General features: G+C 46.8%; 1 protein-coding gene across 2 annotated transcripts in view; it reads left to right on the top strand.

Moving 5' to 3' along the window:
* LOC141129444 (uncharacterized) overlaps positions 1–22051 on the top strand; it is an 82460-nt gene extending 60409 nt beyond the window's left edge. For both annotated transcript variants that reach the window (XM_073617481.1, XM_073617480.1), the window contains exons 2-5: positions 13441–13767; positions 15641–15904; positions 16162–16244; positions 21524–22051. In XM_073617481.1, the coding sequence (XP_073473582.1) occupies positions 13452–13767; positions 15641–15904; positions 16162–16244; positions 21524–21934 (1074 nt within the window). In that variant the 5' untranslated portion in view covers positions 13441–13451 and the 3' untranslated portion in view covers positions 21935–22051. The remainder of the gene's footprint in view (positions 1–13440; positions 13768–15640; positions 15905–16161; positions 16245–21523) is intronic.
* Positions 22052–22452: the final 401 nt, after the last annotated feature.

Below are 22452 nucleotides of genomic sequence, written 5' to 3'. Positions count from 1 at the left end.
CCCGGGATTTGTCGAGCCCTGCTTGCCGGTCACAGTGCCCATCAGCAAAGCCTTGCCAGTCACCAGTGCCCATCAGCACCGCCTTGCCCATCAATGCAGCCTGATCAGTGCCCATCAATGCAGCCTGATCAGTGCCCATCAATGCAGCCTAATCAATGCAGCCTGATCAGTGCCCATCAGCATAGTCTCGCCAGTCCCCATCAATGCAGCCTCGCCAGTCCCCATCAATGCAGTCTCGCCAGTCCCCATCAATGCAGCCTCGCCAGTGCCCATCAGTGCAGCCTTGCCAGTCACCAGTGCCCATCAGCACCGCCTTGCCCATCAATGCAGCCTGATCAGTGCCCATCAATGCAGCCTGATCAGTGCCCATCATGCAGCCTAATCAATGCAGCCTGATCAGTGCCCATCAGTGCAGTCTTGCCAGTCCCCATCAATGCAGCCTTGCCAATCACCAGTGCCCATTAGTGCAGCCTTGCCAGTGCCCATCAGCATGACCTAGCCAGTGGCCTTGCCCATCAGCGCTGCCATGGGGAGAGGAGAGCTGCCACCCCCCGGTTTACACTGAGTGGGGATCTTCTGCTGCAGTGTCCATTAAGTCCTGCCTCCTAGACCCACAGCTCCTATGATGGATGTCTCGCGTCCCGTTATTGGACCAGTGTGACGTCCATCATAGAAGCCGGAGGCAGGACTTCTATGTCACTGGGTCACCCTGGTGTTCTGTAGATGGCGAGTTGGAGTTCTCGGCAGAACACACCGGGTAGTCAGCCCCTCTCTACCAATGCCGCTTGTGGTGCTGGCTCTGGGTAGCGTACCCCTGCTTGGGGGTACGCGTACAGTACCATGGGTTGAGAACCAATGCTCTAAGGCATACCTCCCAACTTTTTGAAATGGGAAAGAGGGACACCTATTAGCAAACTTATGTAGCAGGATTCACACCCCTGCCATGCCCCTTAATAGAGAATTATACAAAAAAATGATTAGTTAAACCCACAAGTACTTTTTTTTACCACTACTATTCCTTTATATTGGCTTTTGAAATTTACAAATGCAGCAATGTAGAAATTGGATGAAAGGTTTAGCATTGGGAAACACTTTTTTTGATAGATAAATAGTGCATATTATATACAATTATATAGATCAGACCAAATTGAGGGACAAATTGGGAGGAAAGAGGGACAGAGGGGCTTTGTTCCAAATCAGGGACAGTCCCTCAAAATCAGGGACAGTTGGGAACTATGCTCTAAGGCCATAGAGGCGATCAGAGATGATCTGGTGTTTGTTTGCCTCTGTGACCAGCCGTCCACAGTGTCAGATGATTTCTCACTGGTAAGAACAGTAGGCCCGAGAAACACTGGCATGTGGTGGGTGCAGGGATGTCCCCTTTTTCTGCCTCTGAAAGCGATCCAGTGGCTAATGAGCCATTTGGACTGCTTTCATGAGATTGCCAGCCCCTGGCTGAAAAAAGAAAAACCAGGGTTATGCCTGATAGCACTTGCAAACAGATAGATACAGTGGGGCAAAAAAGTATTTAGTCAGCCACCAATTGTGCAAGTTCCCTCTTAAAAAGATGAGAGAGGGGCGTGGCCAAGATGGCGGCGGTGTAGGATGCACTGTTGAGGAGCTCTGGTTCCAGCGGGGGAATTTTATCCTGTTTTATATGCTTTGAGACCCCTGAGGTCTGCTAATATACCCCTCGACTGCTTCTGTTGGGGAATGAGACGAACGGGGCACAAATCTAAGGCACAGCAGAGAGTGAATGCTCCCAGATCCTCTAAGTCTCAGGGAGAGGCAGCGGCGCACGTGGCAGACAGACACAGCATGGCTTCCCAGACGGAGACTGCTCCCCCAGCGCTCTTGGAGCAGAGCAACTTCGATGCCCTCATGCCGGCGATTACTGGATGTCAGTCATCTCTGTCGGATTTAACTACTAAGATAGACACGGTCCAGCTGGAGGTCGGTCGGATCCGACAGGACTTTGACAAGATACGCCAGAGAGTTACAGAGACGGAGAGTCGGCTCGGCGACACAGAAGACACGGTCCGAGATCACACAGCCTCCCTGCATACATTGCAGGTAAGAGTCAGAACCCTAGAAGCTAGATCCGAAGGCGCGGAGAACCGGAATCGCCGGAACAACCTCCGCGTTGTGGGACTTCCAGAAGGTTCGGAAGGCCAAGACCCGGTTCTCTACATGGAGAGACTCCTCCGCACGCTTTTCCCACAGGCGGCCTTCTCGTCCTTCTTCGCGGTGGAGAGAGCACACAGGATGCCCCCCCAACGAGGGCCACCGGGATCCCCGCCGCGCACGTTCATATTCCGGCTGCTAAATTTTCGTGATCGTGACCTAATCCTCAGAGAAGCCAGGAAGATGCAAGAAATCAGACACGAATCAACCCGCCTAATGTTCTTCCCGGACTTCTCTGTGGATACACAAAAGCTTAGGAGGTCAATTGATGAGGTGAAGCGGGCTCTCCGGGCAAAGGCTATTAAGTATAGCATGCTATTCCCGGCGCGCCTCAGGGTGCAGGATGGAGAGGCCACGAGATTTTTTACCTCGCCAGGAGAAGCATCACAATGGCTGAATACTCTCCCACCTCAATGATCTGGGAGTTCCCTGTGTCTGCAGATGCTTGCTATTTAAACTCCGTGAGTACTGTCCTGCTTCCCTTTCTGCTTTCAGTCATGTTCCGTGTCACCCATGCACTAACTGTATGCGGATGTCTTACTACTTCAGCCTTTACCTTCCATTAGCCTTTGGACGATACTCCCCCTCCATTTTGTCTGATATCAACATCTGAAGTCTTAACGCTCTCTGGAATGAAATGGAGGGGATAGTTTGTACCCCTGTGTGCATTGCTATCTTGCTAAGATGTGCAGGACCCCCCCTTTTTAAACTTGCCGCATAGGGACAGGAGTTCGCCTTTATGGGTATTGATGTATTTAAAAGCAGGACTGGAGTATACAATGATCATATTACTATAACTTTAAAGCTACTTCTCGTTAGACTGAGACATGTTACACTTCAATGCCCTAACGGTTCTGTGCTACGCACGAAACAGTACTCCGGAGTCCCCCCTATTTTTTCTTCTTTTTCTTTCCCCATTGCTGGAGGCATCTCCTCCAGATGAGTTGTATCTACACGCTCCCTGTTACAACGGCGCGACCATTCCTTCCTTTTCTTTCTCTTTTTTCTTTTGTTCATGACCCCAGATAGTCGTTGACTATGGCCTTATTTGGGATACTAGCACAGCCCGGTTTGGGAGGGTGTGGGGGGAGGGGGGAGGGGGGGAGTTGGAAGGGGGTAAAAATGTTCTTAGTTCTGATGAAGGAATGTGTACGAGGTAATTGTGCCACTATGGATGATGACTTTGTAATCTCTGTTTACCATATGGGGGAGTTGTGGTGGGAGGGAATGTGGATTGTCTCCTGGGATCCAGGTGCACTACTATGTTGGCTGGTTATGCCAGGGCACACTAATTTCTACTTTCAAATATGGCCCCTTTAACAATTATATCGTGGAATGTCCGGGGACTTAATTCCCGGATAAAGCGCTCTCTGGTGTTCAACTTCCTGAAAACGCACCGCCCTGACATATGTATTTTCAGGAAACCCACCTAACAGGGAGCAGAATTCTTGGGCTCAAAAAGCCATGGGTGGGGCACTATTATCATGCCACCTACTCCTCTTATGCCAGAGGGGTGAGTGTGCTCATCCACAAATCCCTGTCATTTAGCTTGGTTGATCTGCATCTGGATCCCGGGGGAAAATTTGTAATTATGAATGCTGTTATTGCAAATACACCTATGGCGGTGGTGGGATTGTATATCCCCCCGGCATCTTTAACAATTTTGAACACAATTACCCAAAGATTAGCTAACATGTCAGTGAATAATATGGTGATAGCAGGGGATTTTAATATGCCTCTATGCCCTGCATTAGATAAGTTGACGCCAGGAGGGGCCAGTGATTCCCCGCTGTCTCGATGAGCTGACACATTCGGATTCACTGATGTTTGGCAGTGGAAACACCCCCTCCTGAGAAGGTATACATGCCAGTCCGCCACCTACGTAGCTATGTCCAGAATAGACTTAGTGTTTGTCAGTGGATCGGTTTTGCCAAAAGTCCAAGAGATATCCATTTTACCAAGGGGGATATCTGATCACACTCCTATCCTGCTCCGCTTAAACATTTACCAGGCCCCCGCCAACTGTCTGTGGTGCCTGTCCCGCTTCTGGATCTCCGATGAGAGGGTGGCCCCGGAGGCAGAGGAACATATTGCTGACCTCTGGAATGTGAACCCCCCTGCCACTGACCCATCATCTGGTTGGGACGCTTTTAAAGTGCAGGTGCGCAGTTATTATCAGAGGAACATAGGGCAGGTTAGACGTCAGGCAGGAGAGGACTTGGTGGTCGCGCAAAGGAGGGCGGTTGAACTTGAACAAACCTACAAGCGTATCAAAGATGAGGTGACGCGGAGGAATCTACAGTGTGCCCTCCGAGAGGTAATGCTATTAAGGACTATGTCAGCCAAAAAACTGCTTCTGCACCAGTCACAAAGAGTGTTTGAACAGGGTGAGCGGACGGGCCGACTTCTGGCGTGGTTGTCTAAAGAGCACTCGGCCATGCCAGGTATTGCTAACATTAAAAACTCTCAAGGGCAAATAATCTCTGATCCTGGAGGCATTAATGCCTGCTTTGCCTCCTTCTATAGGGACCTATATTCCTCCAGGGTCAGATATTCTACAGACGAACTCCAAACATATCTGGAGGGAGTCGAACTTCCTGTGCTAACAGAGGAGACCCGTGGGAGTCTGGACGCTCCGCTCACTCTCAAGGAACTACAGCAGGCTATTGGCTCTATGCAGGCCGGGAAAACGCCAGGCGACGACGGTCTGCCGGCGGAGTTTTATAAGGCCCACGTAGATACATTGGCCTGTAGACTGTTGGAAGTGCTGGAGGCCTCATTTGAGGCCTCTTCTCTCCCCCCCTCGATGTTGGCAGCAGTTATAGTGGTCATCCACAAGCCTGGTAAGGACCCAGAGCTGTGTTCCTCATATAGACCCATCTCGCTGCTTAATGTGGACGCGAAGATCCTCGCGAAGGTGCTGGCCAATCGTCTCAATAGAGTTATCCTAGCCCTGGTTCACAGGGACCAAAGTGGTTTCATGCCAGGGAAAGGCACAGATATTAATCTGAGAAGGTTATACACTGTGTTGGCGGGGGTTCCGGTCGGGGAGGATACTGCAGCGGTTGCCTTGCTAGACGCGGAGAAGGCCTTCGACTCGGTGGAGTGGGAATATCTATGGGCCGTTCTTCAAAAATTTGGTTTTGGGCCCAAATTCATAGCCTGGCTGAGGATGCTACATTTGGCCCCCTCGGCTAGAGTCTGTACAGGTGGTATACTCTCACCGGCCTTCCCACTTCACCGAGGAACGAGGCAGGGCTGCCCTCTGTCTCCAGCTCTGTTTGCGGTTGAGCCATTGGTGGAGCTTCTGCGGTCCGCTGATGAGGTTCGGGACATTTCCTTTCCCCCCCTGGTCGAGAAGGTATCTCTATATGCGGATGATATGCTGCTATACTTGCAAGATATACACCGCTCACTACCCGCAGCTTTAGCCATTATAGATAGATTTGGATACTTTTCGGGGATAAGGATAAATTGGGATAAATCGCTCCTCTTCCCGTTGGCGCCGGGAAAACAAACAGTACCCCCTCAGATTCCTTTACAAGTAACGACTAGATTTAAATATCTAGGCATATATGTTCAAGGTGATCTCAAAAAATACCTAGAAGATAATTCATACCCTGTCCTCCAACAGCTATCACTTAAATGCGGGGTGTGGAAGAATCTTCCCCTTACCCCGGTTGTCAGAGTCAACCTTATCAAAATGACCTTTCTCCCTAAATTTCTGTATGTGTTCCGACAAGCCCCGATTCCTATTCCCAATGCCTTTTTTGCTAAATTAGATCACATAATCTCTACATTTATCTGGGCGGGGTTGGTTCCCCGGGTGGCCAAATCAAAACTCCAACTCTCCCTTACTGAGGGGGGACTGTCCTTGCCGAATTTTAAAAAATACTATTGGGCTGCGCAATTGGTTACTGTAAGATGGTGGTTCATTCAGGACAAGTCAAATCCAGCTGTGAATTTAGAGGCGGCCATCTTGGGATCTTATTCAGAACTCACCAACCTAGTATACCGCCGTCCCAAGTATAGCCCACAAGTGACTGCTCCCATGAAAACAACACTATTAGCCTGGAAACAAGTTACCAACTGTTTAGTAGAGGGGGGCGCTGTGTCCCCTCACACTCCGCTTTGGGGAAATCCTAATCTGCAACATCTTAGATCTGTTCCGGACCCACAAGTCTGGGCTAGGTTTCAGATAACTAAATTAAAACATATTGTATCTGGGGGAAGGCTTCTTTCTCTAGCGGAGGTCAGGAGACAGTTTCATCTACCGCCGTGGATGTACTTTAGATATATTCAGCTTAAGCATGCTGTGAGGGCTCAGTTCCCGGATGGGATTGTTATTGCTGTCAACTCAGTCGAGTCCCTCCTAATGGCAGAAGAGATAGATCGCACATTATCCTCCATATACCTGAGGCTCACGTGCAGGAAAGATGCTAACACAGTTAAACTCTTTGAGGCATGGAAAAAAGATATACCTGCCCTAACGGAGGAGGGCTGGACTGAGGGTCTACAGCAATGCATTCCGCTTATGATATCAGCCAGAGATCATTTTGTCCAAATAAAATTTTTACAAAGAGTATACTATACTCCTGCTAGGCTTTCCAAAATATATCCGTCGGTGACAGAGACGTGCCCCAAATGTAGACGGTCGGTGGGTACCTTCATACATATGGTGTGGGAATGCCCCCTCAATTCAGGTATTCTGGCGGACAGTGATTGCTGATGTGAACAATGTGGCAGGACTCAATCTGGAGGGAGACCCCCTGATATTTTTACTGGGTATCACTGACAACCTTAAAACGACTAAACACAATTCATTATTTGTCTTTGATCCCCCTCAATTGTCGACATGGAGGGCGCTTATAAACACGGTCTTGCCTGTGTATAAACTCCCGTACATGGGCAGGAACTGCCCTCAAAAATTTGAAAAAATATGGGCGCCCTGGGTGCAAGCTAGGCATATCACAGTGTAGATGGATAGATCAGGATACATAGGGTATGGACTTAGGAGATAAAGGACGCTGGAAATATATGGATGGTGGCGGAACATGGCATGAGCCTCTCCTGGGGTCTAAGAAAGGTTCAACTTGGTGTATAGATTGTGTTCTCTCCCCCCCTCTTCCACGTTCTCTTTACATTTCTTCCGTATTTTCCTCCTTCATTCTTCTTCGTGTACATGTCTGCACCCCCTTCTCTCCGTCCCCTCCTCCCCTCTCATTTATATTGGTATTAGAACTAAGCCAGACAGGTACATCCTATACAGGTGTTGATATACCTATTAAACACAATGTGGGCATTGTTCTAGCGGGGGGTGGGGTGGGGGTATGGGGAGGATTGTGGTGGATATGCTGTAAGAAAGGAAATTTGATTATGACTGATGAACTCAGAGAAACAAGAAAGTCATTGTTGGTTTTGTTGGTTTTGTTGTGTGGATATTTGCTAATGTGATTATTACTGATCTCATGTATAATGTCTAAATACTTCAATAAACATTCCTTCTGTTAAAAAAAAGATGAGAGAGGCCTGTAATTGTCATCATAGGTATACCTCAACTATGAGAGACAAAATGTGGAAACAAATCCAGACAATCACATTGTCTGATTTTTAAAAGAATTTATTTGCAAATTATGGTGGAGAATAAGTATTTGGTCACCTACAAACAAGCAAGATTTCTGGCTCTCACAGACCTATATCTTCTTTAAGAGGCTCCTCTGTCCTCCACTCATTACCTGTATTAATGGCACCTGTTTGAACTTGTTATCGGTATAAAAGACACCTGTCCACAACCTCAAACAGTCACACTCCAAACTCCACTATGGTGAAGACCAAAGAGCTGTCCAAGGACACCAGAAACAAAATTGTAGACCTGCACCAGGCTGGGAAGACTGAATCTGCAATAGGCAAGCAGCTTGGTGTGAAGAAATCAACTGTGGGAGCAATAATTAGAAAATGGAAGACATACAAGACCACTGATAATCTCCCCCGATCTGGAGCTCCATGCAAGATCTCACCCCATGGGGTCAAAATGATCATAAGAGCGGTGAGCAATATATCCCAGAACCATACGGGGGGACCTAGTGAATGACCTGCAGAGAGCCGGGACCAACGTAACAAAGGCTACCATCAGTAACACACTACGCCGCCAGGGACTCAGATCCTGCAGTGCCAGACTTGTCCCCCTGCTTAAGCCAGTACATGTCCGGGCCCATCTGAGGTTTGCTAGAGAGCATTTGGATGATCCAGAAGAGGATTGGGAGAAGGTCATATGGTCAGATGAAACCAAAGTAGAACTGTTTGGTAGAAACACAACTCATCGTGTTTGGAGGAGAGAGAATGCCTAGTTGCAACCAAAGAACGACATACCTACTGTGAAGCATGGGGGTGGCAACATCATGCTTTGGGTCTGTTTCTCTGCAAAGGGAACAAGACGACTGATCTGTGTACATGAAAGAATGAATGGGGCCATGTATCGTGAGATTTTGAGTACAAACCTCCTCCCATCAGGAAGGGCATTGAAGATGAAACGTAGCTGGGTCTTTCAGCTTAACAATGATCCCAAACACACCACCCGGGCAACTAAGGAGTGGCTTTGTAAGAAGCATTTCAAGGTCCTGGAGTGGCCTAGCCAGTCTCCAGATCTCAACCACATAGAAAACCTTTGGAGGGAGTTGAAAGTTGTTGTTGCCCAGCGACAGCCCCAAAACATCACTGCTCTAGAGGAGATCTGCATGGAGGAATGGGCCAACATACCAGCAACAGTGTGTGACAACCTTGTGAAGACTTACAGAAAACGTTTGACCTCTGTCATTGCCAACAAAGGATATATAACAAAGTATTGAGATGAACTTTTGATATTGACCAAATACTTATTTTCCACCATAATTTGCAAATAAATTCTTTCAAAAATCAGACAATGTGATTGTCTGGATTTGTTTCCACATTTTGTCTCTCATAGTTGAGGTATACCTATGATGACAATTACAGGCCTCTCTCATCTTTTTAAGTGGGAGAACTTGCACAATTGGTGGCTGACTAAATACTTTTTTGCCCCACTGTAGATAGATAGATAGATAGATAGATAGATAGATAGATAGATAGATAGATAGATAGATAGATAGATAGATAGATAGATGGCAAGTGTATAGTATCAGATCCCCCTCCTCTTGTGTGGAGGATACTTCTACTTGGATGGGATACATGGGATCTAGTAATCAATAAAATCAGATCTATCCAGGAATAAATATACAGGGGGATCATCTGTACACAACTCCCCTCCTTATATATTAGTACAGCTCCGCCCCCCTCCTTGTATGGAAAATCCTTCTACCTGCAGGTGATACATAATATTATACAGAATTTATATAATGCCAGCAGTTTGCACATCATTTTACAATGTAAACAGTACAATTACAATACAATAAAATACAAGAGGGTTTAAAGGGCACTGCTCATAATGCCCTGTACACACGGTCAGATTTTCTGACGGAAAATGTGCGATCAGAGTTTGTTGTCGGAAATTCCGACTGTGTGTAGGCTCAATCGGACAGTTTCCATCGGAATTTCCGACACACAAAGTTTGAGAGCTGGATCTAAAATTTTCCGACAACAAAATCTGTTTGCTTAAAGCGGGGGTTCACCCACACCGCCAAAAAAAAAAAAAATATTAAAAGCCAGCAGCTACAAATACTGCAGCTGCTGACTTTTAATACATGGCCACTTACCTGTCCCAGGGTCCAGCGATGTCGGCAGGGGACGCCGAGAACCCGCTCGGTTCTCGGCAGCTGCTGCCGCCATCCTAGGTGAGGGAATCAGGAAGTGAAGCGTTGCGGCTTCACTTCCCGATTCCCTACTGCGCATGCGCGAGTCGCGCTGCGCGTCCCTAGTGGTCCCCGCTCTTTCCTGGGAGCTGTGTGTTCCCAGCAGACAGCGTGGTGAGGACGGTAAGAGGCATAGACTCCCATGGGAGTCTATGCCAGAAGTGGGTGCAAATACCTGTCTTAAACAGGTATCTGCACCCCCCTCCCCCTGAAAGGTGCCAAATGTGACACCGGACGGGGGAGGGTTCCGAAAAGCGGAAGTTCCATTTTTATGTGGAACTCCGCTTTAAATTCCGATCGTGAGTACACAGTTCTGATGCACAAAGTGCCACGCATGCTCAGAATCAAGCAGAACGGCACTGGCTCTCATCCCCCCTCTTTTCCTGCAGCCTGCCAGGTTGCGTGCTTGGATAAGGGTCTGGTATGGATTTTTTGGAGGACCCCCATACCATTTTTCTTTTTTAATTTTGGCACGGGGGTTCCCCTTAAAATCCATACCAGACCTGAAGGGCCTGGTATGGAATTTGGGAGGACCCCTACGCAATTTTTTTTTTTTTTTGGTTCGGGGTTCCCCTTAATATTCATTCCAGACCCAAAGGGCCTGGTAATGGACTGGGGGGATCCCATGCCGTTTTTTTTCAATGACTTATCTGTATTGCCAAGACCCGACAATTCACTATAGCCGCTATTCCTTTTAAGTTAATTTTTTTCCTTTAGAAATGACATTTGGTGCAGGGACTGTTCTAAACACGGGAAAAATGTGCCACTTTACAGGCATACTATAGACACCCCTCAGGTACGAAATTTAAAGGAATATTTCACTTTTATTGTTTCACTTTAAGCATTATTAAAATCACTGCTCCCGAAAAAACTGCCGTAACTTTTTTTTCATTCATACATGTCCCCTGGGGCAGGACCCGGGTCCCCAAACACTTTTTATGAAAATAACTTGCATATTGACCCTTAAAATTAGCACTTTTAATTTTTCACGTTCGTGTCTCATAGACTTTAACGGTGTTCGCGTGTTCGAACTACGGTAATTTTTTTGCATTTTCGCATGTTCTGCTGCAAACTGAACCGGGGGGTGTTCGGCTCATCCCTACTAGAAAGTAGGAGGTTTTAAGAGGAGCGGAGAGGACGGTTTGGGTGATAATTGGAGACAAGGTTGGTGATGTAGCTCGGGGCAGAGTTGTGAATGACTTTGTATGTTATTGTTTGTATTTTGAATTTCAATATCAGTGCAAATTATCAGTCATACATGACATGAGGATTGTACACATGGATGTTCCAAACAGTCAGAAGAACAGAGAAGACATGATGAGGAAGTGATAGAAGTGGAGTTAAACTTCTATAACACTCATTCAAAAAAATACTCAGATAAAAAACATGCTGTCTTTGCCTTCTCCTGTCTGTGCGCAGCCCCTCTCCTTCTGTATAATACATCCCACCTTCTTGTATAGTACAACTCCCCCCTTTTGTATAGTACACCCTCCTTCTTGTATAGTAGAGCTCTGTCACGGACCCCCATCCTCAACAGGATTATGTCCGCCATAAATGCTTCCTTTGTCCGGTACCAACATGATCCAAGGTCCCTTGGCCCACCCAGTCACTTTGTCAGTTTTTAATAGGCAGAAGGACTGGTAGGAACACCAGGGATTTCACACAAAGGAAGCAATACAAAGAGAACAGGAGACTTTCTCATACAAATACATTGTACAGCAGCCACATATCAGGAATATGAAGTGTTGGGTTTACATATTCTTTAATGTCTCTCAGACTTTTCTCTTCCTTCCCTCTACCTTAGTTTGCCTCCCAAATCTAATCCAGTTTCATACATCTATATTGTGTGATGTCATTGCTTCCGTCTTTTTAAGCTTTGGCCTTGTTTCCCCTCCTCTGTAAGAAAGAATTAGCCGTTCACACAAACCTTTTCCAATTTGGTTATTTTTGACTCTCTAGGAAAGCCCTTCAATGTTCCATTCCCTCAAATATTCCCTACACTGGACTCTGTTTATGAGTTTTTACCTCGGTTAGTCCTCCTCCTGTTTTATTATCTCCTTGTACCTCACCTCTCTTCCATTCCTCCCGGTCACCATCTCCTGGGTGTCCATCTCTCTTCTGTTCATCCTTCCATCTCCACATCATCTCTTCGGTCTTCCTAGCTTCGTATTGAGTTCTTCTGGTTCTTCTCCTCTTTCCTCTCTCTTCTCCATGTATAATGGTGGTTATTGGGCTGTACAGATGGAGACATATGGAGTACATTTGGAAAAGTCCTGGAGGGTCTCTGAGCATTTCTGGGGACTTCCTAGGTGGCTGTTATAGATCTGAGCTCACATGGGAGCTACAGAAATAACCCGATTCCAGGCCAGTCACCAACCTTTTTGTCTTGATTTAAACACTTGAAGACCAGGTTTTTTTCTGGTGCATGTTTACATGTAAAAATCTTTTTTTTGTTTTTGCTAGAAAATTACATAAACCCCAAACATCTAAATTTTTAGAGCAGAGACCCTGGAGAATAAATTGCAATTTTTTGTCACAATATTTGTGCAGCGATTTTTCAAATGCAATTTTTTGGGGAAAACGTACACTTTTTTGAATTTTAATGCAAAAAAAAAATACATAACCCAATTTCTTTTTGTAAAATATAAAAGATGTTACGCAGAGTAAATGAATACCAAAAATATCATGCTGTAAAATTGTGCACGCCCACACAACGGCGATAAACAACATTTTACTATCCATAGGCAACTCTTTTTAAAAGCCACTTTACAGGTTACCACTTTACATTTACAGAGGAGGTTTAGTGCTAAAATTACTGCCCATTATCTGATGTTTAGACCATTACCTCACATTTGTGGGACCATCACTTTTTGCGTGTGTGCGACCGACACGCATTCGCCTTACTCACTAGCTTACAATGTTACGTAAAACAATCTTTTTTAATTATTAAGCTTTTGCTTTAAATTTTTTTTTTAATCACCTTTTATTGCTGTCACAGGTTATGTAAACATTCTTTGCAAAGGCAGTGGACCGGGATATACACACAGCACAACCATGATGCTTGGCTTCACAGTTGTGGCACAAAATAATCCCTCTGTCACATTGGGCAGGTAGTGGTACCCGCTGCCCACCAAATGCAACTTATTTACCTGAATGGGGACACGCTGCCGCCATGTGGTTGTGGAATGGTGGTGCAGATTTTTAGGGGTTAACACAGACAGTGAGGAGGTGACATAACGCTTCCTCACTGATTGTCAAATGTCCTCTAAACAGCGATTCACCTTCAGAGAGCAACACTTATGTAAATTGGCACTAATTTGTTTTTTTTTCTTTCCAGTCCCTGAGTATTCATCTCTCCTATCAGTGATCAGTAATCCTCAGCTGGCATTGATATAAACTTTCATCACATTTCTGATCTGTCTTCTCCTCCCAGGTCTCCTGTATATGATGATCATATCGGTGTCATCAGGAACGGTGTATGTACAGAGCGGATCAAACATCACTGACTGTAATATGAAATGTCCTGAGGATGATGTTACTGTGGAGCTGTACAGAGTATGCAGAGGGGTGGATAGGACATTGCTGGAAAATCTCTGTTATATAAACAACACTAAATCTCATGACTCCAGACTTCGACTGCACACAGGCAGCGGCTGCTGGAAGCTGACACATGCCAGGAAGGATGACTCCTGTGTGTATAAGATCTGGTGTCACTGTGCTCCGGGATATGTAATATCCTCTACAGAGATCCGTGTTCTGGGTAAGAGTCCATTTACCATATAAAAATTCTTCTACCCCAGAGGGGGGCTAATGCATTGGTCTTTTTGCATTGCTCTGCATGTTTGCCACCATTGCTGCCTCATGTGGGAGAGCAGTGGTGGGATCGGGGGGGGGTCAGTGATAGGATCGGGGTGTCAGTGGTGGGATCGGGTGGGTCAGTGATGGGATTGGGGGGGTCAGTGATGGGATCGGGGGGGTCAGTGGTGGGATCGGGGGGGGTCAGTGGTGGGATCGGGGGGGTCAGTGATGGGATCAGGGGGGGTCAGTGGTGGGATCGGGGGGGTCAGTGATGGGATCAGGGGGGTCAGTGGTGGGATCGAGGGGGTCAGTGGTGGGATCGGGGGGTCAGTGGTGGGATCAGGGGGGTCAGTGATGGGATCGGGGGGTCAGTGGTGGGATCGGGGGGTCAGTGATGGGATCAGGGGGGTCAGTGGTGGGATCGGGGGGTCAGTGGTGGGATCGGGGGGGGTCAGTGGTGGGATCGGGGGGGTCAGTGATGGGATCAGGGGGGGTCAGTGGTGGGATCGGGGGGGTCAGTGATGGGATCAGGGGGGTCAGTGGTGGGATCGAGGGGGTCAGTGGTGGGATCGGGGGGTCAGTGGTGGGATCAGGGGGGTCAGTGATGGGATCGGGGGGTCAGTGGTGGGATCGGGGGGTCAGTGATGGGATCAGGGGGGTCAGTGGTGGGATCGGGGGGTCAGTGGTGGGATCGGGGGGGTCAGTGATGGGATTGGGAGGGTCAGTGGTGGGATCGGGGGGGTCAGTGATGGGACATTAAGCTCCATAAGAGGTGACACTGTATGTGATTGCCAGACTGAATTTTCCTGACATTTCTTTTTCTATTAAAAGGATAACTAAACCCCAAAATAAAAATGTAATAAATTGCAGCTTACAGTCCTTAAAGTGGAAGTCTATGCAAAATCTAAAATTGCTGCATCTATAGACACCACTGATCTAACACTAACCACTCTATCCCTGTAAAGAAAAAATGAGTATACATACCTTTTTTGGAAGCCGATCCGACCGGATCCCACACTGAGCTGTCGGCCATGGGGGTGGGTGCAGAAGAGACAGACGACAACGGAAGCCCCATAGTAACTCTATGGGTGACGTCACTTCCCATTAATTTCACAGCCGTTGTCCTCCGTGTCTTCTGCAGAGCTTCCGCCGCTGGAGATCCAGTCGGATCAGGTCAGATCGGCTTCCAAAAAAGGTATGTATACTCATCTTTTCTTTACAGGGATAGAGAGGTTAGTGTTAGATCCCTGGTGTCCATAGATGCAGGGATTTTAGATTTTGCATGGACTTCCATTTTAAATATTTTGTCTGCATTCATTTTATTTTTATAGATTAATATTATTAGCAAATACAGAAAATATCTGTTGCTCCTGCCAGAAATGCCCCTTCCTTGTCACTTCCTATCAGCTGAACTGAACATATAAACACCTTTTATCTTCCTTCTGTACACTACTACACCTATCATCCCCTATGTAATGGAGGGTAACAAAGGCAGACATGTTTCAAATCCAAATGGGGAAGTAAATATCCCTGCAGGAAAATCCAATCTAAGTAAATAAAATTAACAAAAACAACAAAAAATGTATCAAAATGTATCTGTATATATATGGCTGCACCCCAGAACCCAAACCCCAAATTACTGTACCACGCAGGAAATTAACTGATACACTCATACAACACTGGGGACTGTATGTGGCGGAAGAGGTTTCAGGTCACATGAGCATTAAGTAGTGTATATAAGTATACAAAAAGAGCTAGCACTCTATTCTATGTATCTGGGCTCTGTGTTGGTGACATATGACTGATGGTGACTGTCCTCCTCCTGAACTTTCCAGATCCGGTTCTCATCTCCAACATCACCAGTAACTGTAGTCGGCTGGGTGAGGAGATGGCGGTGAGCGTCCAGTTCTCTGGAGAAGAGAGCGCTGTGACCTGGGAGGTGGACGGGGAGCCTCTCCCTGAAAGATACCGGCTGATAGATGACAATAGGACGCTGATTATCCCCAGTGTGCAGAGAGACGACGCCGAGAGGAGATTCCGGGTCAGGATCACAAACCCGGTCAGTGAGGAGATCCGGGAATACCGGCTGGAGATCAGAGGTGAGAGGGGCAAATACTGGGGGAATAGAGGAGGGTGTCATTCTTCCCTGGGACTTGCACTATATACTGTATATATGTGTGTGTATAAAGTATATGGTGTCGGTGGGCAGGTTTATATGTAAAAAATCAGAGATTTGCTGATGTATAAATATTGTAATATAACAAAGCAGACTGTAGAACGGATACATTGTATATTGATCACACATGTAATCTCTACACAGAGATGTGTTCTAAACATTGTATTTATTTTCTGACAGATTTTACATCAGATTATAGAAGATCCCGAATGTTTCTCATTGCTGGAATGCTCGGTGTGATTATTGGGATTTTGGTGTCTCTGGTGAGTAATGGTTACATCTTTCCTTTCTGTGATCGGATTATTCCTCTAGATCAGCAGTCGTCTCTATAGAGAGTCTGTTGATTTAAGATGGATCTATACTGAAAGGTGAAGTTATATTATCAGTTTCCGGAATGTATGAAGAGCAATGTAAGGTGTGAAATACTTGCTGCTCCTGGAGAAAATGCTGATTTAGACTCCCTACAGTATATGACTTTTTTGGTCATGTGATTTCATCTGAAGGGGAGTTGAGAGCTCGGGTTGGTTAATGTTCCTCTTGAAGATAAAGTTTCAAGTGCTGTTCACAAGATCTTTACTGAAGGAGGAGATTAGCCAAACTGAACCAAATACTTGTAAGGCTACATGCCCACAGATAATTTTAAAAAAACGAGCTGCAAAGCTAGTACCGACACCAGGAAAAAAGCGGAGTTAAAAACGCAATTTTGTTTGCATTTTGCATTGGCGTTAATACCCATTTAACCACGCTAGCTTTCAGACGCGTTTCTGTGTCTCTATTCAAAATCAGTGGTTCCATATGGGAGCCCATTTATTTGAATAGAAGTCTCACCAGAAGTCGGTGCGACTTGTGTGCTGAGAATCTTGAAGGGGAACCCCGACAAAATTTTGCGTGAGGTTCCCCCAAGATCCATACCAGACCCTTATCCAAGCACGCAGCCCGGCAGGTCAGGAAAGGGGGGATGAGCGAGTGCCCCCCCTTGACCATACCTGGCCACATGCCCTCAACATGGGGAGTGGGTGCTTTGGGGCAGAGGGGGGCCCCTGCGTCCCCCCACCCCAAAGCACCTTGTCCCCATGTTGATGAGGACAAGGGCCTCTTACCGACAACCCTTCCCCGGTGTTTTTTGGAGGCTGTGGGCGGGGACTTATCGTTATCTGGATGCCCCCTTTAACAAGGGGCCCCCCAGATCATGGCCCCCCACCCTAGGTGAATGAGTATGGGGTACATCGTACCCCTACCCATTCACCTAAATAAAAAAAGTGTCAAAAATACAACACAATACACAGGTTTTTAAAGTATTTTATTAAAGCAGCTCCGGCTCTTCTCCTTTCTCTCCGCTATCTTCTGCTCTTTTGCTGGGTCTTCTCCCCTCTCCGGTCCTTCTCCGCTATCTTCGCTATCTTCTGCTCTTTTGCTGTGTCTTCTCCCTCTGTTCTTCTTTTGATGTTGACTCGACGCAATCTCCCACAATCTTCCCCCATAATGCCCCAGGTGATGACATCACAAGGGACGTGTCCTCTAACTACGTCATCGGGTGGCCCCGCCCCATGCCAATATAAGTCATGGCGTGCGGCGGACCCAGCATCACACCAGATCGCGTCGAGTCAACATCGGAAGAAGAACAGAGGGAGAAGACCCAGCAAAAGAGCAGAAGATAGTGGAGAAAGAGGAGAAGAGCCGGAGCTGCTTTAATAAAATACTTTAAAAACAAGGGTTGTCGGGAAGAGGCCCTTGTTAACATGGAAACAAGGTGCTTTGGGGGGGGCAGGGACCCCCCTCTGCCCCAAAGCATACACCCCCAATGTTGAGGGAATGTGGCCTGGCATGGTCAAGGAGGGGGGGCTCGCTTGTCCCCCCCTTCTGGTGAGACTTCTGTTCAATGGTTCTCCCATAGGGAACCATTGATTTTGAATAGAGACAGAGAAACGTGGGATGGTGCATAACGCTGTGTTAAATTGTGTTTAACACCTTTTATCGGCGTCTGGCGTTTTTACAGCTCTGGAGCCTCAGAACGCACTGGTCCTGGGTTTTTTTTTTTTGGAGCTTAAAAACACCTATGCCACTTACAGCTCAAAAACACCATGATGGGCATGAGGCCATAGGCTAACATGGAGAGGCATTTTTAACCTCCCTGGCGGTATGATTATTTCAGATTTTTGATGCTGAAAGCCGTACAATTATTTTGCATGGAAATTTGGCGTTTTATATTGTAGGCCTGTAATTCTTAGGAATAACTCACTTAAATCTGTCCAAACAAGAGTCTAGTAGACATCTCGGGTATGATAAATTTTGAAACACGAAATCATAAATTATAATATAATAAATAACTTTACCAAATAATAATATAATAACAATAAAAATGATTTAATGATGTCATCAAATCAAAAACACTGAAATTTGCTCAGTTGCAGAATTGTCGCTGTCATTACTTTTACAGTGTTTGATGACGGATCTCCCCACAAATCACTATCGCTCAATTCTGTGAGTGATTCTAATTTATTATCGTTGTTTTCTAGCTGGGTGGGAGGTTAAGCTGCAAAAAATGCTCAAAAAAGTGGCTGTAAAAACGTCCGTGGGCATGAGGCCTAACTGTGTAAGCAGCACTGGAGGAAAGCCGAAGCAGCAATTGTTCTAGGAAAATAAATACTCCACTTCTTCCATTACTCTTTATTTATCCATTCTGGTTTTATATTCATTCTTAAGTCAGTGTCTGCTATAACCAGCTCAGGGCTCTTATTTTGGTCATCTTGGGACGGGAATCGGGGCCGGCACATCAGTCTGGCCACCGGCATGTTTTGGTACTGGACTCCACTACTCTCCCTGTCCGGTGTATGCCATGCTGAGCCTCGCTCAGTGCCAAGCAACATACTCCCCCCCACCGCCCACTCACCTGCCCGCCAGCTCGCCCGCTGCACATCCCCTGCCCGCTGTATATCCTGTAAGAGGAGGGAGAAGGAGGTAGGCTAGATCTGCTCCACCTCCTCCCCAGTGTGCAGCCAATCTGTGTCTAGGAAGGGGATGTGGGTGGGAGATTTCAAAGCAGCCAGTGCTCCTGTCCTGATGTCTCCCTGAGCCTCTGAAGGCAATGCAGCTCTGGGTGAGTGAACTCTCCCCTCTCTGCCTTAAATGTTCCATAGTGATCCTACCTTCCATGTACCATAGTGATCCTTCCTGCCTTCCATGTGCCTCAGTGGTCCCTCCTTCCTGCCTTCCATGTGCCTCAGTGGTCCCTCCTTCCTGCCTTCCATGAGCCTCAGTGGTCCCTCCTTCCTGCCTTCCATGTGCCTCAGTGGTCCCTCCTTCCTGCCTTCCATGTGCCTCAGTGGTCCCTCCTTCCTCCCTTCCATGTGCCTCAGTGGTCCCTCCTTCCTCCCTTCCATGTGCCTCAGTGGTCCCTCCTTTCTGCCTTCTATGTGCCACAGTGGTCCCTCCTTCCTGCTTCTATGTGTCATAGTGATCCTTCCTGCCTTCCATGTGCCACAGTGGCCCTCCTTCCTGCTTCTATGTGTCATAGTGATCCTTCATCAAATGCAGCCACTGTGCCCCATCAAATGCAGCCTCACTGTGACCCCCCGCCCACCTTCTGACCAGCACTTAGCCCATCATGGTGGTGGGTCAGGCAGCGGGGGACAGCGGTGAGCTGTGGGATGGGCAGTGGGTCAGGTGACGGCTCCTGTGTCCTCCATGCTTCCCATGCGTCTCTTCTTCCCTTCTGCTAGGTGTCCAATAGGATCCCCTGTGCTTTCAGACAATCAGGTGCTGGGTATTAGCTTCCTGATTGGTGGAGAGGCGGTTCAGTGTTAGGAAAGCAAATATTCATTTGCTTTTCTAACACACCTGGGTGGGCTCCGAGCACAATGCTCTGCACTCCGAGTCCACCCTTTTGAAGCCTATGGCTCTAATCAAGTGCTTCAAAAAAGCACCCCTGCCTCTGTAATTTAGGTGCTCGGCGTCCTAAAAGGGGCCTGATGCCTGAATAGGAGGTGGCCACGGCGGACATGGAAAGATTCATGCAATGCATGAATCTATCCATTCTACATATAGGGGGTGGCGTAACAGAGGTGGGTGGTGCCCGGGTGCCCCTAATGGATGGGCCCTCACTGGATAGGTGGCACTGGTGGGCACTGGCAGACACAGATAAGGTGGCTGTGGCTCTCCTTGTTCAGGACCGATGTCCCTTTCACAGAAGCTGGAGATCTGCACTTTTTTTTTTCTCCTCACTGTCAGCGTGAGGAGAAAAAACACGATTACCGATCTTCTGTTTACATCACATGATCAGCTGTCATTGGCTGACAGCTGATCACGTGGTAAGGGGCTGGGATCTCATTGACTCAGTGAACACGCCTCACGGGGGCATGCAGGCAGCTCATGCATGGGAAGACGTCTTTTGATGCTCTCCCGGCAATTAAGGCCCATGCTGTAGCTGTCATTTGGCTATAGCACAGACATGAGGAGATTAAGCTCTCTGTCTATTTTCAGTGTACACAAAACCAAGTAAATTTTCTAAATGATTGTGTTGAGGTTTATATGTACCCCTGAGACTCCAGCTTGGGGCACAGCAAAGCATAGTTTATAGGTACAAGGAAGCCCAGGTTTTGTTTAACCATGGCTCTTAAGCCCCTCCCACGATCATATTTGGCCACACCCACTCTTTTGCTGCACCGCACTCTGTAGGTCACTGTTTCCATGCAATGTCCCTTATTCTCAAGTTCAAAAGTTGGAAGGTATGTGTATACATGGGCAGCACAAAAAGGGGGTGGAGCTGGGGGGGGCAAAATGAGGTTTCGCGTAGGATGTCAAAAATCCTTGCACCAGCCCTGATAGGAATGAAGGGGATACATGGAAGAACCTCCCAGGTGGATGCAGAATTGGTGTGTGGATGAGGTCTGTGCAGTAACATCTGGTGCAGATAAAGGTTGGTGAGTGTGGAGATGGTTTTAAAGAATATCAGTCCTTAGATGTGGTGGCTGCATTTGTCTTCTTTTTTCAGTCTAAGAATATCTTCAGCAAGAACATATAATAGCTATTGATCCTGCCAGATATTCAGTGTCCTTTTCCTTCCAAGCTTCTACTATGAATTCCCCTCCCCCATGTAATGGAGATGAAGATCTGTTTGTAGCCCAGTTCAGGAGAGCAGCCTAGAGTGACAACTCCGCTCTACACAGATACAGTGCAGTGAGTGAGTGTTGTCACCCTAGGACTGGAAGTGTGTTATTCATAGATATACCAGGCAGGTGAAAATAAAAGAAGACAACAGAAAATGAATGCGGCCACCACATCTAAGGACTCATAAGTTGCAATATCTTACATTTTTGTTTTGGGGTTTAGATACACTTTGATAGCACAGACAGCAGTTGGCAAAGTTGTGATGGACACATAATGCTGAACAGAGTGCGGGGAATTCTGACCCAGGGCAGCCATATCACATGGGAGAATGGACTATTGGATGATGGAGGGTGGGAATAAACTAGAAAGAGAACAACCCCAATGCTGTATGTTTCTAACAATTTTCTGAGGGTGTCTGTGTGATTTAAATTTCCAGATTTACTACAGAAAAAGAGATTTGAAGAGCAATGGTGTCTATGAAGATTTGCCACTGGCAGAGGATGGATCTGTACCACCCATCCAGAATGGATCCATACCCACCAATGGTGTCTATATAGAGGTGCCACTGGCAGAAGATGGATTCATGTCACCCATACAGAATGGATCCATATTCACCAATGGTGTCTATAAAGAGGTGCCACTGGTACACGACAGATCTGTGACACCCATCCAGAATGGATCCATTTCCACCAATGGTATCTATGAAGATTTGCCACTGGCAAAGGATGGATCAGTGCCACCCATCCAGAATGGATTCACACCCACCATTGGTGTGCTTCAAGATGTGCCACTGGTAGAGAACAGATCTGTGCCCCCCCATCCAGAATGGATCCATACCCACCAATAAGATTGGATCCCCACCTGCCACTAAGAACACATTTTTATCTATTGAGAGAATTGAGGCCCCCTACTCCATGTAGAGAAGCTCAGTATCTAGAGCAGTAATGGCGAACCTTGGCACCCCAGATGTTTTGGAACTACATTTCCCATGATGCTCAACTACACTGCAGAGTGCATGAGCATCATAGGAAATGTAGTTCCAAAACATCTGGGGTGCCAAGGTTCGCCATCACTGATCTAGAGTCTAATGTTTGGTTGTCTAACAGATATTTGTTAGCAATCATAAAAAAGGACCTTTATCATATAATTCCTGATTAGAAGCAGCAGAGCAATTCCTCACATATGAGGGAACGTTCACACCAGATGTATCGATCAATACAAGGACACTCTAAAAACAATTGCTTTATATGAGCCCTTCACACCACACTGCATTTTATGCAGCACAACGCACAAAAATCTGCATAAACATAACATTCTTGTCAAATTACAAACAAAAAGTGAGGCTCTTGAATCTTGATGTGTCCA

Source organism: Aquarana catesbeiana, linkage group LG02 (assembly GCF_042186555.1).
Source record: "Aquarana catesbeiana isolate 2022-GZ linkage group LG02, ASM4218655v1, whole genome shotgun sequence".
In the NCBI taxonomy this organism is placed as follows: Eukaryota; Metazoa; Chordata; class Amphibia; order Anura; family Ranidae; genus Aquarana; species Aquarana catesbeiana.
Note: the sequence above shows the minus strand (reverse complement) of the source record. Positions and strands in the feature narration are given on the sequence as shown.